We start from the raw sequence: 13,928 nt of genomic DNA, 5'->3' as shown, positions 1-13,928 counted from the left end.
AAGCAACACAGTTACAAGAAGCTGTTCAATACACATAAACACAGGAAATAACATAAAAGGAGTATTGTATTTTTTTAAATAGTATTACAATGCCAAAATTACGTGGATATTTAAATTCAGATTTTAAACTATTCCCAGTATATACCTTGGTCCTTTAAAGGTAATGTCTGTTTGAGATTTCTCTGTGCAGCAGCACTTTCTGCATTAGCCTTTAGAAATATATCTGCTACAGTAAGTAGAAACTCCATGCTTGCACAAAGGTATATCTCTTGAACAATCACATCAAGAACAGTGCCATCTCTCCCCTGTTTGTAGCTTATATCCACCATAACTTTCTTTTCAAATCCATGTTTCATTTCCACCATTCTGAAAGACAATTAAGGTGGTATTTAATGAGATAATAAAAAACCAGCCACAAATACTGAAAAACATGCAAGATTCTCATCTAGCTGCAATACATTAACAAGAGTGAATTTAAAAAGTAATACCAATAATTTTAAAACATGACCAATAAAAGCATTAACATAAATTTTATATAACTTTAAAACTAACTGGACTCTCATACACTGATAACTAAGGGTGTTGATAGCTTTAGCAAATCAAATCATCATAATTCCTTGTTCACATATCAAAAGTACTACACTGACATTTGTTACTACTCAAGAAAAATAATCCTAGTCTTAAAAGTTCATTAAAGCAGAAAGCAAAAATTTTTCAATGTATATTTATTAATTTCATATTGACAGTTTGATTTATTTCATTTATTCATTTATTAGCATTTATATTGGTCTCTCACAAAGATATGTGGAACAAAAACCAAGTAAGACATGTAAGTCTACAGTAACAGGTACGCTAAAACAACAGCAGTTTTAACAGAATACTAATAAAATGGAACATTTTTAACTATTTGTCAAACTCCAGTAAACAGTAATCCATGTCAAATCACAGACCTTGGTGTAGCCTTCTGGATTGACTGTCTTTTATCATCTAATGTACAATTTGTCAGTTTGACTGAAGCATTCATTGAGCCATCTGATAACATTTTCAGAGCAGCTGACATCAAAACTAATTTAAGCTCTGCAAGCTTCAAAAGGTCATCTCTCTGATCCAAACTGGTAACCTGTTTAAATCAAATGTTTGTAGACTTCATTACAGGTAGGGAAAATAATATACTGGTGTGATATACAGTTTTATTCTAATAAAATTTCCAAAAATAATATATTAAATGAGTCCACTACTCATTCAAAAGACAACCACAACAAATAAAATACAGAGAAAACTTAAAGAAAGCTTTATCCTTCTATCATCTTTCTAAAGCGAGCTTACATCAGTGAGAGAGAGACAATGTTTACAAGAAAGTAATGCAATTTTGGTTTATTTGTATGTAAGAACACATAGTATATGCAAAGATGTCAATTAAGAATTAAATTTTGTCTCTTATGACTATGCAGTGTTTAACCAGACACTGGAAAATGTTCATAATCTAAAATAATATCCAATAAGTCTACAATAAAATATTACCTTTTGTCAGAAATCTGCTGTAAATTTAAACCAAGATGAATATAAATGCATTCCTACTGTAAATACAAATTCAAAATCTCTCTCCACAAAAAAACCAAAAATTATTTGTGTGTCTGTGTATGTGTAACTAATGTATAGGCTGTGTTCCTCTGCATTTTTTTCTTCCCAAACTGTATTTTAAACTAAGATAAATTTCCATCAGATTTTTATTCAGATCACAGAAGATGACAGATATTATGTCGGTTATTCTCTTTCCTGTAGTATCTGCGAAGTGATTTAGCTAAAATAGCTGTTTATCATTTCCATCACATTTGTTACTATTGCTAGAAAACACTTTCTCTCCTCATAAATTAAACTATTCTTGTTCAGAATTTCCAGGACTCCAAGCAACCTTAAAGCTGTTGCTTTCTCTTAGTAACCAAAATAATATTTACCTGTTTTGAATTTGGACTATACAACACTAAAGTCAGAGAGTCGAATTTGAAGTCCAGTTTTAGTGTTGTTTTTATTTGTACAGGTGAATGCAATTCCACAACAGCTGATGTCACAACAGTTACACCTTTCAGAAATCAGAAAAACAGTTAACACTAAAGAAAATTACCTGGCTGCAAACAAGGAAAAAAACAAAACAAAACAAAACATCCTCACTAATGACCATGAAGACAACAATTTCCCTTTTCTTCCACATGTAAATCCATCCTCACTTAGGATTTGTTTATCATGCTTTCTGTAATTACTTTTCACAAAATCACACAACATTTGAGAATATAAAACACTCCCCTTATATATTCTACATGTGATTTTTACCATCTTTAAGACATAAATATACAATGTCCCTTAGTGTAGTATGGTACTCCTTGCCAGAATGTTACAAAGAATACAAACTTACTTTCATCTTCATTTGTTCATCTGCCACATTTTTGCTGTTTTTCACATTTAATACAGGAATTCAACGAAAGCTGCTTTTCTTAACTTTGCCTTTTTATTTAGTATGTGCTGAAAATCTATGTGTAATGACATGTATTGAACTTTTAGGGGTGCCATAACTATGACAAGACAAATAGATCTAAATCTGAACAGCAATGGAACCAGCACACATAAGAAAAAGAGTACCATGGCAGCTTTTTAAAGTTGGGATGTTACCACATTCAACCAACAGACTTGTAAGTGCTGCCTCACATTATGGCCAGGTGATGGAGAGCTGCATTCTGGAGGCCATCTCTGTCTGCATGAACGACAGGGAAGTGATTAGGAGTTGTCAGCATGGATTCACTGAAGGGAAATCATACTTGACCAACCTGACTGCCTTCTATGATAAAACAACTACCTTGGTGGATGAGGGGAGAGCAATGGATATTGTCTACCTCAACTTTAGCAAGGCCTTTGACCCTGTCTCACGACATTCTCACAGGTAAACTCAGGAAGTGAGGCCTAGATGAGTGGACAGTGAGGTGGATTGAGAACTGGGTGAACAGCAGATCCCAGAGGGTCATAATCAGTGGCACAGGATCTAGTTGGAGGCCTGTCACTAGTGGTGTTCTCCAAGGTTCAATACTGGGCCCAGTATTGTTCAACTTCTCCATCAGTGACCTGGAGGGGCAGATGCCTCCTCAGTGAGTTCACTGGCGACACAAAGCTGTGAAGAGTGGTTGATACCCCAGAGTGCTATGCAGTCCTTAAGGAGAACCTCAACAGGCTGAATAAATGGGAGAGAACTGCCTGAAGTTCAGTAAAGACAAGTGCAGGGTCCTGCTCCTGGGGAACAACCGCAGGCACCAGTACAGGTTGGGGGCCAACATGCTGGAAAGCAGCTCTGTGGAGAAGGACATGGGGATCCTGGTGGACTGTGAGCTGCCTATGAGCCAGCAGTGTGCCCTGGTGGTCATAAATGCCATGGTATCCTCAGATATGAAATTATATCCAGTTGGTGGCCGGTCACCAGTGGAGTTCCCCAGGGCTCAGTATTAGGACCAGTTCTCTTCAACATCTTTACTGATGATTTGGACAAGGTGATCAAGTCAGTTCACAGATGACACTAAGTTGGGTGGGACTTGATGATCTGCTAGAGAGTAGGAAGGCTCTCCAGAAGGATCTGGATAGCTGAATTGATTAATCAAGGCCAACAGCATGAGGTTCAACAAACCCACGTGGTGGGTCCTGACCCTGGGTCACAGCAACCACATGACACGCTACAGGTTGGGGGGAAGAGTGACTGGAAAGCTGCCCAGTGGAAAAGGATGTGGGAGTGCTGGTGGACAGCGGCTGAACATAAGCCAGCAGTGTGTCCATGAAGGCCAGTGGCATCCTGGCTTTGATCAAAAATACTACAGTCAGCAGGACCAGGGAAGTGATACTCAGCCAGCACTTGAGGAGAGGCTGTACTTTGAATCCTGCATTGAGTTCCGGCCCTTAACAACAAGAAAGACATTGAGGTGCCCCAGCATGTCCAGAGAAGGGCAACAGACTTGGTGAAGGAAGGGTCTGGAGCGCAAGTCTTATGAGAAGCAGCTGAGATAGCTGGGGTTGTTTAATCTGGAGAAAAGGAAACTCAGGGGTTTTGTCACTCCCTACAACTACTTGAAAGGAAGTTGTAGCAAGGGTTGGTCTCTTTTGACAGACAACTAGTGATAGGACAAGACGACACAGGCCTCAAGTTGAGCCAGGGGAGGTTCAGGTTGGACATCAGTAAGAATTTCTGCTCACTGGAAGGTGGTGGAATCACTGTTCCTGGAAGTGTTCAAGAAATGACATGGATCTGGCACTTAGTGCTGAGGTTTAGTTGATGTGGTGGTGTTCACTCAAAGGTTGGATTCGATGATCTTGGAGGTCTTTTCCAACTTTAATGACTCTGTGATTCTACAGTATTGTTAAACGCAACTGAATCTGCCATCCTTTTATAAATGCAATTCCAACAAAAGTAATAGACTGATAATAATACCTAAAAATGCCAGACTATGTCATTTTAGAAAATATTACCTGCAGAGTGCTGTGAAGTACTATGCATATCACTACTATATCTAGTTGATTCTTTTGCTTCTGGAAAAGATGTTGATGTACCAGCGCTTTCCCCTGTGTTTTCATTTAGTGTCCTCAGTATTGTGGTAATATCTTCCTGACTGAGAATTAGCTTTAAAAACAATTGGAATTAAAATCACAATTACAACTCAGTTCACGTAGCTTTCCATAACTAAAATGTGAGTTTACAAGTAAACAGATAAATTAAATTAATCTCATATGAGTCTCTGTTTAGGAGACAAAAGACCAAGTAAAATATTTTTCTCAAATTCACAAAACCTTTACGGTAATTTCTAGAAATTAGAAGTCAGTCGCACATTATTTTGTTTTCATCCAAAAAATTTCTTTACCAACTTACAGTTTAGAAGCTAGAACATTAGATGTACACATGCAGTTGGACTTCCAGTCACCCAAAACTGTTATGTGCATTTAGTCACAAGGTAGTTTACATTAATAGTTATGAGTTCTATTTCAAAATCTGGCAAAATGGCTTTCCTCATACACCTGACAACCTTTATATTTTTTCATGTTAAATTTAAATGAACACATGCACTAACTCATATTCAGGTTTGTCATGGGTATGAATTCATGCTGCTATAAAACAAACCAATAAACCCCAACTTTTTCCAATCCTTCTTTGAAAGATACTGAAGGTAAAAGAAGGCTATAACAGCATAAATATGTTTTAACTAATAACAGTAACTTATAGTACAAAGTCTCCCTGCAGTATCACAGATGAAACACAGAACTCAGATTAGAAAAGAAAGCTATCCGCTTCCTTTTCCCCTATCAAGCAACAAAATCCAGTCTACATCTATGTCTTGAAATCAAACAACAACCTAACAAATGAGCTTGGACTTTAATGGAGAGAAAAATAAATCCAATTTCCTCAAACATTATAACAGTTGACTTCAGAAATGAGTGCTTACATTCATAGGCTTGAGTCGGCCAGATATTTCAATATCAGGAACTTCATTATACCACGCGGCAGCTAAATTTCGTTCAACAGCTACTTCCAGATTGATTGGCTGCAGCAACTGTACTTCTGTTTGCAAAGAACCTTGCTCATAGCAGGATCTGTGAACAGAAACAAAATACTCCCTGCTTTACATATTTTGCTTACACATTCTAACAAACACATTTCTGTACTTCCTTAATGTTTTTAAACAGTGCTGTGAAACTGTCTTTATACCACTCTTAGTAGCTCTAGTTAAAATCTTACTCCACCAGCTAGGTATCTTTCTTTGTCAAGAAGAAGACATCAGGTACCTACCAGGCACACACCATATAAACTCTTGCAAGTTAGGACATCTTACCTGATCTCCAGTGGAGAGCAATTTCTTCTTTCTTCAGTACTCTCCAACCGTGTTTGAAAAGCCCCTTCCCCCTTCCCTCTCCACTCACCAATCCCTGCACCAATAACCATTTTCAAACAGATTTTTACTGCTATCTGACTTAGTACCTTTCCTGCTGTGCACAGCTTGAAAATCCCATTGAAATAGCCAGTTACAAATGGGTATAACCTGTCCCAAAGTAATGAATGATATATAAGTCTATGCTACTAAACATCATATCATGGCTAGGCTTCACGAACGAAGATTTAGGAAGGCTCTATCCACATTGCTACTAAACAATTTTGCCTATAAAAACATTTGCTTCTATTTAAAGATATGTAGATTGCCGTTCTTCCTAAACCATACAATTTTACCGCTTTTAAAAGATATTAGTTTGCCGTTATATTTCAAGATAATAGTGTATCTGTCAACCACCAACCTTTAACTATTTAGCAACTCCTCAAAGCTCTCTATCTGAAGAAGAATCCCAGAAGCATTTAACGAATTTTAAAAATATTGACATTACATTACCTGTATAACTTTAGTTCACTCAATTTCACTGTCATAGAGTCAATAACAGGTGGAAGATTATAACACATTCTTGTTTTAGCGATAAAGAATCGGTTCTTCACGGTGATTAGACCAAGATCAGCCACCAGAACATTCTCAGACATTGCTGATTGTGGAATTATTACAACAGGCGCTTTAATGTTAATATCTAGTGCCAAACGGGAACTACGCTCTTTTACACCTGTAGCTGCTTTCTCTGCTGCTTGAACAGTTGCTTCAGTAAGAGCTTCCTTCGCAGCTTGAAAGTTATTTATAAAAGCCTGGGAAAAGAATACAGATCTTGGAAATTAATTACTAAGAACTGCACTACTTCAAAAACACTAAGAATCATAGTTATTCTTAAGAGACTGTTTTTCCTACACACTTTTTCCAAATCCTTTAATAGGATAATCTTTCCTCAAATATGATAAACTATGCATATATATATATAAATTTACATACTAAATATTTGGAAAATTATAATTATATTCAGTAAGAGCAATGATCACTCCATACAGAATCCTTTTCTGGTTCTGACAATGTTACTTGAATGCTAAGAAACAGTATCTGGGAAATTTAACTTACCAAAATAGATGAAACAAACTTGTTGACAAAAAGTACTTGAATACACCCAACAGTTAGATAAACACGATTATCAACAACATCCATATTTGAATATGCAACGCCATCTGTAGCATTCACATATGATATCATTCTGAAGTTGAAGACTTCTTTTTCTGTGATGTACAGAGCCTTAGGAAGACAAAAATACAGTATCTCTACTCTAAAAACTTACATGCTGAAGAAACTTAACTCTGAAATAAACATAATACCTCACACTCCTATGACATTTTTACCTCAAATATCTCAACAAGAAATGAAAAAAAAAATCAAATTTAAAAAATCCATTGAAATAGCTGAAAATATTCAGTTGGAATCTCAGCTTGAATAATTCTGTTCATTAAAGTCAGCAGAACAAGAGATGTAATGAGCGGTTGGGTATTACTGGGTATCACAGTTGCACAAATTAATGTCAGCCTAATAATTACTGGTTGTGGGAGCAAAATCAATGTGTCTATAGAGAATGCTGCTCCCACCAAATACATGTTACAGCAGAGAGTTGAGTCCATAAGTAAGTTCAATTTAGCATCAATATTCCACTCAAAAAAGTCAATAATAAATGCAAATGCATACCTTTTTATACAATGCTGTCTCATCAGAATCCAAAATAACAATGTTCTTTAATTTTGCAGTCACTTCGGTTGCTGTTTTCCTCATGATCACTTGGCTATCCAGACCTCAAAAAACAAGATATACAAAATCTATAGACTGTCCTGGTTACAAAGTGCTGCATCCTCGTGACGAAAGTTTTTCTCCTACCTTCAATGTGAATTTCAGCTATTCTATGTTTTTTCTCTCTAATAAAGATACTCAAACACGATAAATCTGCACAGATATTGAGGTCAATAACATCTTCATACTTTGATTTTTTTGACGCTGTGGGAAACACAAAATAATAAAAGTTACAGTTTTTCCAAGAGGAGATTTAATATTTTAGTGTCCCTTTGAACTGCACAGTAAGCAAAAGAGGAGACTGATGCTCCTCAAGTATAAGGTAATAACTGTAAATAACTGTAAATAACTGTAAATAACTGTAAATAACTGTAAATAACTGTAAATAACTGTAAATAACTGTAAATAACTGTAAATAACTGTAATGCCATCAAAAGCCTTAATTCATACCAGGAAAAAAAATTTTAAAATGACAATTTATGAATTTTTTATTTGCATCTACTCAGTGCCTCGAATACACAGCAAAGGTACGTCTCAATCTCTGTGTCAGAAAACTACACATGGATAAGCATATAAATCTCAAGCAAAATTTCTCATATCAAGTCACTAACAGGTTTACTAAACTAGAAAATACATTCATTTTCTTCTTGCTTAAGTGAAGAGAAAGGAATGAAAAGAGGAAAAATATAATAAAGAAACTTACTTAATTTCTTAAGAACATCCTTCTTCTCCTCTATTTTTTCAGGGACTTCTGCAACTTTAGTTTCTTGTTTGGGTAGAAGATTATTCAGATAGTTCATAGCATTCAGCAGAGCTTCAGTATGCAAATGAACATCTAAAGATGAAAAGTTCACCTAGAAGAATAACTTTTGTTTATTCAATATGCCTGTCTCCCCACTCTGAGAAAACTATGTTAAAAAAAGACATCATACCTTTATGTTTTGTAGAACATTCTGATAGGTAGTTTTGAGTTCTGGTCCGTTAATATCAGTCTATTCCATCAAAAGCGCACACAAAACAAATAAAGAAAACAGGAGAAGTTTGGAAATTTCATTAGAGAGAACTTATATTCAAAACCACTACAACTTAAGATGTACAAGTTATTCTGTTTAGGAAGCAGACAAACTTTGCACATGACACTCAAGATGCTAAAGGCATAAATAAGTGAGAAGAACCTTCAACAATTACTCCATAATATTGTACTACTTATGATAGGTTTACAATACAAAAGCAAAGTCTGCTGTTTTCTCACCTTTATGTACTCTAGAGTGAGAAGATCATCTTCTACATTATCCAATGTAGTAATTATGTAAACTGGCTTGTCGTTATCATCTTAAAAAAAAAAAAAACAAAACAAAACCACAAAATAATAAGATTACTTTTTTAAAAAGAAAAAAAATCTACAACTTTCTTAATCTATATACTACAAACTAGGCTACTAACTGTCATTACTGTTTAATCACAAAACCTCTTTTGCAGACCTAAACTACTTAGATGTCTCTCAAATCATCAGCACCAGAACGTATTTACCAAAGCACTAATAAGAGAATGAGCTCCTACTTCCCCCCCCCATATTTAATTTAGAAAGCAAATCTTCCTGAGTTGACAAAAGTCCTACAAGACTTTTTGAAGACAAATTCAAAGTGTTATTTGTGAGTAATTTTTTGATCAGACTATAAACACTTACCCATATACTCTGGGCACAGCAGACAAACTTCACGAAGGAAAGCATTTGCAGTCATGTCGAATGTTCTTAATTTAAGTTCTGTGCCTAAGCCCAAAATATCAAGCTGCAGCACAGGTATCTCAGTATTATCAGTACAACGGCATAATTTAACTAAGACCTAAAAAAAACACACACCCCCAAAACCAGTAGGGGATTCTCTTAGTTTTTATATAGGATAAAATATTTACATACATTCTAGCAGTTAATGTGTATTTGTGTATTGACCATTTAACACATTAATACATTAATACATACAGTAAACACCTTGGAAAAAATAAACAATTCATCAAGTAACATTGCTCAATTTGTTTGCCGCTATTTTAACAAAAACTTCAAACACGCACACATGTAATACCAAAGTAACAGTTACACAAACTAAATAATTTAGTTACACAAACTAAATTCTGTCCAGCACTTAGTAACGTTGAACACAGTCAATACTAGATTTTCAGTCAGCATACAGTGTTTACTGCTTCCATTGGAATTTCTCTGAACACTCCTGGTAATTTAGATTCCCAAGATTAATGTTAGGCAGGAGGATTTACTACTTTTGCACCCATGCATGATAACAATGTTATTAAATAAATACCTAGCTCAACTGTTGTATCTGAACTTCACAACCAAAGCAAAACAAAGATATGTACACTTCCTTTCCATATAATGCTGTCTACAAATAAGGAAAATCAAAACCTAACCCAGTAAACTGTGAAGCCAACAAATGGAGAGGTGATTTCTAAGAGATTCCCAACCGTCCTTTTTCTTACAGATTGTAAGATAATTTCCATTAGAGAACAGTGTAAAATACAGCATCTATCTTTAGACTAGTAATTCTTAAACAAGGCCTTGTCATCACACAAAGAACAGCTCATTTCAGTTTTATTTGTGGCAAAGTTTTAGTATATAGTATGTTGCAAGCTAGCTATGATGTGTTGAAGACATTCTGCAATCCCTTGTAAAGTTAACTGAATTTGTATGATTTATTTGTATAATAAGTGTAAAGTAAAATACAGTGATTAGCAGCAATAACACTAATGGTCTAATGATAAAGGTAATGATGGTGTTAAGATGCCACCTTTTTTACTAGACCAGCTGATATAGTCAGAAATAGTTGTCTTGCATTTGGATAAAATACTCTTTTTTCCCCCCTGTGTCTGAAGCAGCAAGAACACCACAGAAAACTCAGCATAATGAAGATGTTATAGATTTAGGTATGCAGACAACAGGATCTGGGAAAAACTGGAGCAGAAAAATATGGGGTTTGTTACAAGAGGAAACATTAATGAAGTTTTCCCAGTGAACACAGCAGTATCTAGAAACAACATGTCAAAAACCAAATATTTACCTAAAACAAATACATAATGTGATTTTTGAGTGATAGGTAAAGAAAATTCAGTGATAAAACTGGATAAAGCAAAGTATTTCAGTGATGAAAATTATGTAGAAGCACAACTGTGGCTTGGAAAAAACTCTGCAGAATAGTTTTGGCAAAAAAATGGGGAATGAATACTTCTGCAGGCATGGATTTACGAACACAACAAATAGGGGAAATTACAGTCCTGATGTGCTTCAGAGAAATTTTTAAAAAAACAAGTAACTTTACCTCAGCAACTTCAAACCTGAGCTGGAATTCTGTCATATTTTTCAAAGATTCTTGTTTACGTAGTCTTTTTTGCCTTGCACTACTGCCAGCTTGCTTGAGGGAACCAGATGGGGCTTCAAAAAATGTCACTTCTTCCGTAGGACTGCTTAGTGCATCATAAAATTCTTCTTCTGATTCTATGGATTAATTCACAACAACATTACGTACACAGTTTAGACAGCTAAAATTTTTGTATTACTATGACTTAGAATTTTTATGCCTACATCTATAAAAGCTTAAATATCCAAGTATCTAGCTCATAATTAGCAACCAATGAAGTCTGTTTCTATAATTACCTCCACTCCTGCCTTCACAACTTTACACCACACCTACAGCTATCATGTCATCTTAAATTTCAGTTCTCATTAGCTAATTCCCTTATCAACATTCTCTCACTATTGGATGTGTAAAAGACAGCACAAACTGTGGCTCATCTTGCCTTTGGTGCATATTAATAGATTATCTCTCCTGCTGGCCTGACTGCTGCTGAGGGCTGCAGCCTCTGCTTCAACATCAGGGGCACTACTTTGGATCTCTCCCTGCTATAGATCTCCCATTTCAGGAGAGACTCCTAAGGACTATCAAGCTTTAAATCCACTTGACATTACTATGGAAATATAAACAAAACAAATAAATTGCACTGTTTTGTAAAGCTCTTGTCAGTCACCTAAAAATCATGAAGACTGAAGTTTAAGGTAACTGTGGAAAAAGTATCCTTCTCAAGAAATTATATGAAGAGCTATTTTCTAAGGCTTGAAAGCATCCCTGAGTTTGGAGGGTGAAGATCAAGAAATAACATGAATCACTTAAAAAGATCGTACAGCTGTATGTACAGTATAGATTAAAAATCAGACTTTATTCAATCTAAATCTAGTTATTACTTTCTCAAATTACTTGTTGCCAGCATTCATCCTCCTTTCATCCTCATTTTTAAGAGTTGAAAGACACTTCCTTTGGACACAAAGGAACTCATACAAAAAATAAATGAAGATGCACAAATACATATTTCAATATATACTGCACATACACTGAGTTTAAAGCTATGAAGTAGATATAAAAATTAACTTTGCTAATAATTTCGCTAGTGTTTGCAAACCACATATATCATTACCTTGAGAAAGGAGAAGAAGTACTGTTCTCTTTTCTCCAGCTGAGTGTTTTGGCATCACAAAAAAAATTGATACTGAAATAATACTGATATATTTGCTTATTTCCAAATGTAACTACTAGATGAAATGTTAGGATCTAGCTAAGCTCTTTGAACAGCAAAACAGTACTAAATACAAGTGGTTTCTCCACAGCCAATCTTCTATTTTGAATTGAAAAATTAATTCAAAATGCTTGCTTATTAAAACACAGTAGTTTCTAACAATCATCATTTCAGGATTTTATAATTTAAATAAATCCAACTAAATAGGAGATAACTCCTTCATAAGAAGAAAATAATCTGAACTGTCATCACAGGACTAAGTACATACTAAATGTCATAAATATTACTTCAGGTGCTCTGAACAGACTTGCAACAACATATGCTAATACAAAAACATACAAACCATACCAAACAAATGTTACCGTTTTACCTTCAGAAAGAAAATGACAAAAACAAGCATACAAAATTTTACTGCTATGAGAAAATACACAAATAGTTTGTACAGTGTGAATTATAATAAGCTACACACAACATAACATTATTCAACCCTCAAGAATTTGAAAAAAAGTCAAAAGTGGTTGTTTATAGTAAGAGTAATAAATTCATTCAGTGAGTTCCAAAACTTCTTGACTTGACCTATTTCTTAAGCAAAACTTTAAATTAGATTATATTACCTGACTCAGGAAATGAATGAAGATCCAGAGCAGGAAACATGCCTTGTGGTAAATGTGGTGCTGAAAGCACAGGGGATATTCCAGCCTGAAACAGGAGGTACCATAAAATTTTTTGCTTGAATTTATTGGTCATGCTATTGCATGCACATATGCTCTGTGAAAGTTTTACTTCTTAGGGAAACTTGTCTAAGTTTAAATGCAAATCATTACAGTTAAACACTTACATTACTGAAATTACCAACATGGGGAGAAATGAGACCTAAATTAATTAGACAGAAGCAGCAGGTATTGCACTGTCATCTAGTTACAGAGAGAACACAGGAAAGACAGTGAAGAGGTTCAAACATACAACTTCACAGATCAAAAGAGGGACAGAAATGGCACATCATATGAAAAATCAGGAGAAAAGAAAACCTGTTCTCTGAGAGGACTACAGTATGGCAACTTCAGAGAACAATAAAGATCAAGAGCTTTTTTATAAAAATCACAAAATACAAGTGCCAGGTGGAAAAAAAAAGAAAAAAAGAGCTAGACGAAACATTAGAGCAGACAAAACTCTTTCTTGATTTCACAGAATCGTAGATACATTTAGGTTGGAAAAGACCCTTCAAGATCACCAAGTCCAACTAGCATTAAACCTAGCACTGCCAGGGACATGGTTTAGTGGCAGAATTAAGTGCCACATCTACAAGTCTTTTAAATAGCTCAGGAGTGGTGACTCATCCACATCCCTGGGCAGGTTGTTCCAATGTTTGACAATACTTTTGGTAAAGAAACTTCTCCTAATATCCAACCTAAGCCTCCCCTGGAGCAACTTAAGTCTACTTACTCTTGTCCCATCGCTTTTTCCTTGGGAGGAAAGGCAGACATCAGTCTTTCTTTCTGGGAGTGAGGGACCCAAAACTGAACACAGGATTCTAGGTGTGGCCTCACCAGTGCCAAGGACAGGTGGAAGATCACTGCCCTGGTCCTGCTGGTCACACTATTTCTGATATAGGCCAGGATGCCACCTGGGCACACTGCTGGC

At 35.4% G+C, this 13,928-nt stretch overlaps 1 protein-coding gene across 7 annotated transcripts in view; it reads right to left on the bottom strand.

Moving 5' to 3' along the window:
* Positions 1-13,928, bottom strand: part of VPS13A (vacuolar protein sorting 13 homolog A) — a 105,859-nt gene that overhangs the window by 50,988 nt on the left and 40,943 nt on the right. For all 7 annotated transcript variants that reach the window (XR_003916137.1, XM_029962919.1, XM_029962920.1 and 4 more), the window contains exons 24-38: positions 12,902-12,986; positions 11,039-11,214; positions 9,400-9,556; positions 8,965-9,044; positions 8,645-8,704; positions 8,416-8,566; positions 7,800-7,916; positions 7,614-7,717; positions 7,005-7,172; positions 6,402-6,700; positions 5,466-5,613; positions 4,498-4,648; positions 1,956-2,080; positions 951-1,120; positions 146-366 (exon numbers count right to left, since the gene is read on the bottom strand). Coding sequence is in view for 6 of the 7 variants with exons in the window: in XM_029962919.1 (XP_029818779.1) it covers positions 146-366; positions 951-1,120; positions 1,956-2,080; positions 4,498-4,648; positions 5,466-5,613; positions 6,402-6,700; positions 7,005-7,172; positions 7,614-7,717; positions 7,800-7,916; positions 8,416-8,566; positions 8,645-8,704; positions 8,965-9,044; positions 9,400-9,556; positions 11,039-11,214; positions 12,902-12,986 (2,212 nt within the window). In the remaining variant the exon portion in view is untranslated. The remainder of the gene's footprint in view (positions 1-145; positions 367-950; positions 1,121-1,955; positions 2,081-4,497; positions 4,649-5,465; positions 5,614-6,401; positions 6,701-7,004; positions 7,173-7,613; positions 7,718-7,799; positions 7,917-8,415; positions 8,567-8,644; positions 8,705-8,964; positions 9,045-9,399; positions 9,557-11,038; positions 11,215-12,901; positions 12,987-13,928) is intronic.

Source organism: Manacus vitellinus, unplaced genomic scaffold (genome assembly GCF_001715985.3).
Source record: "Manacus vitellinus isolate BGI_N305 unplaced genomic scaffold, ASM171598v3 scaffold_50_pilon, whole genome shotgun sequence".
NCBI lineage: Eukaryota > Metazoa > Chordata > Aves > Passeriformes > Pipridae > Manacus > Manacus vitellinus.
This window is presented reverse-complemented; position numbering and strand designations above follow the sequence as displayed.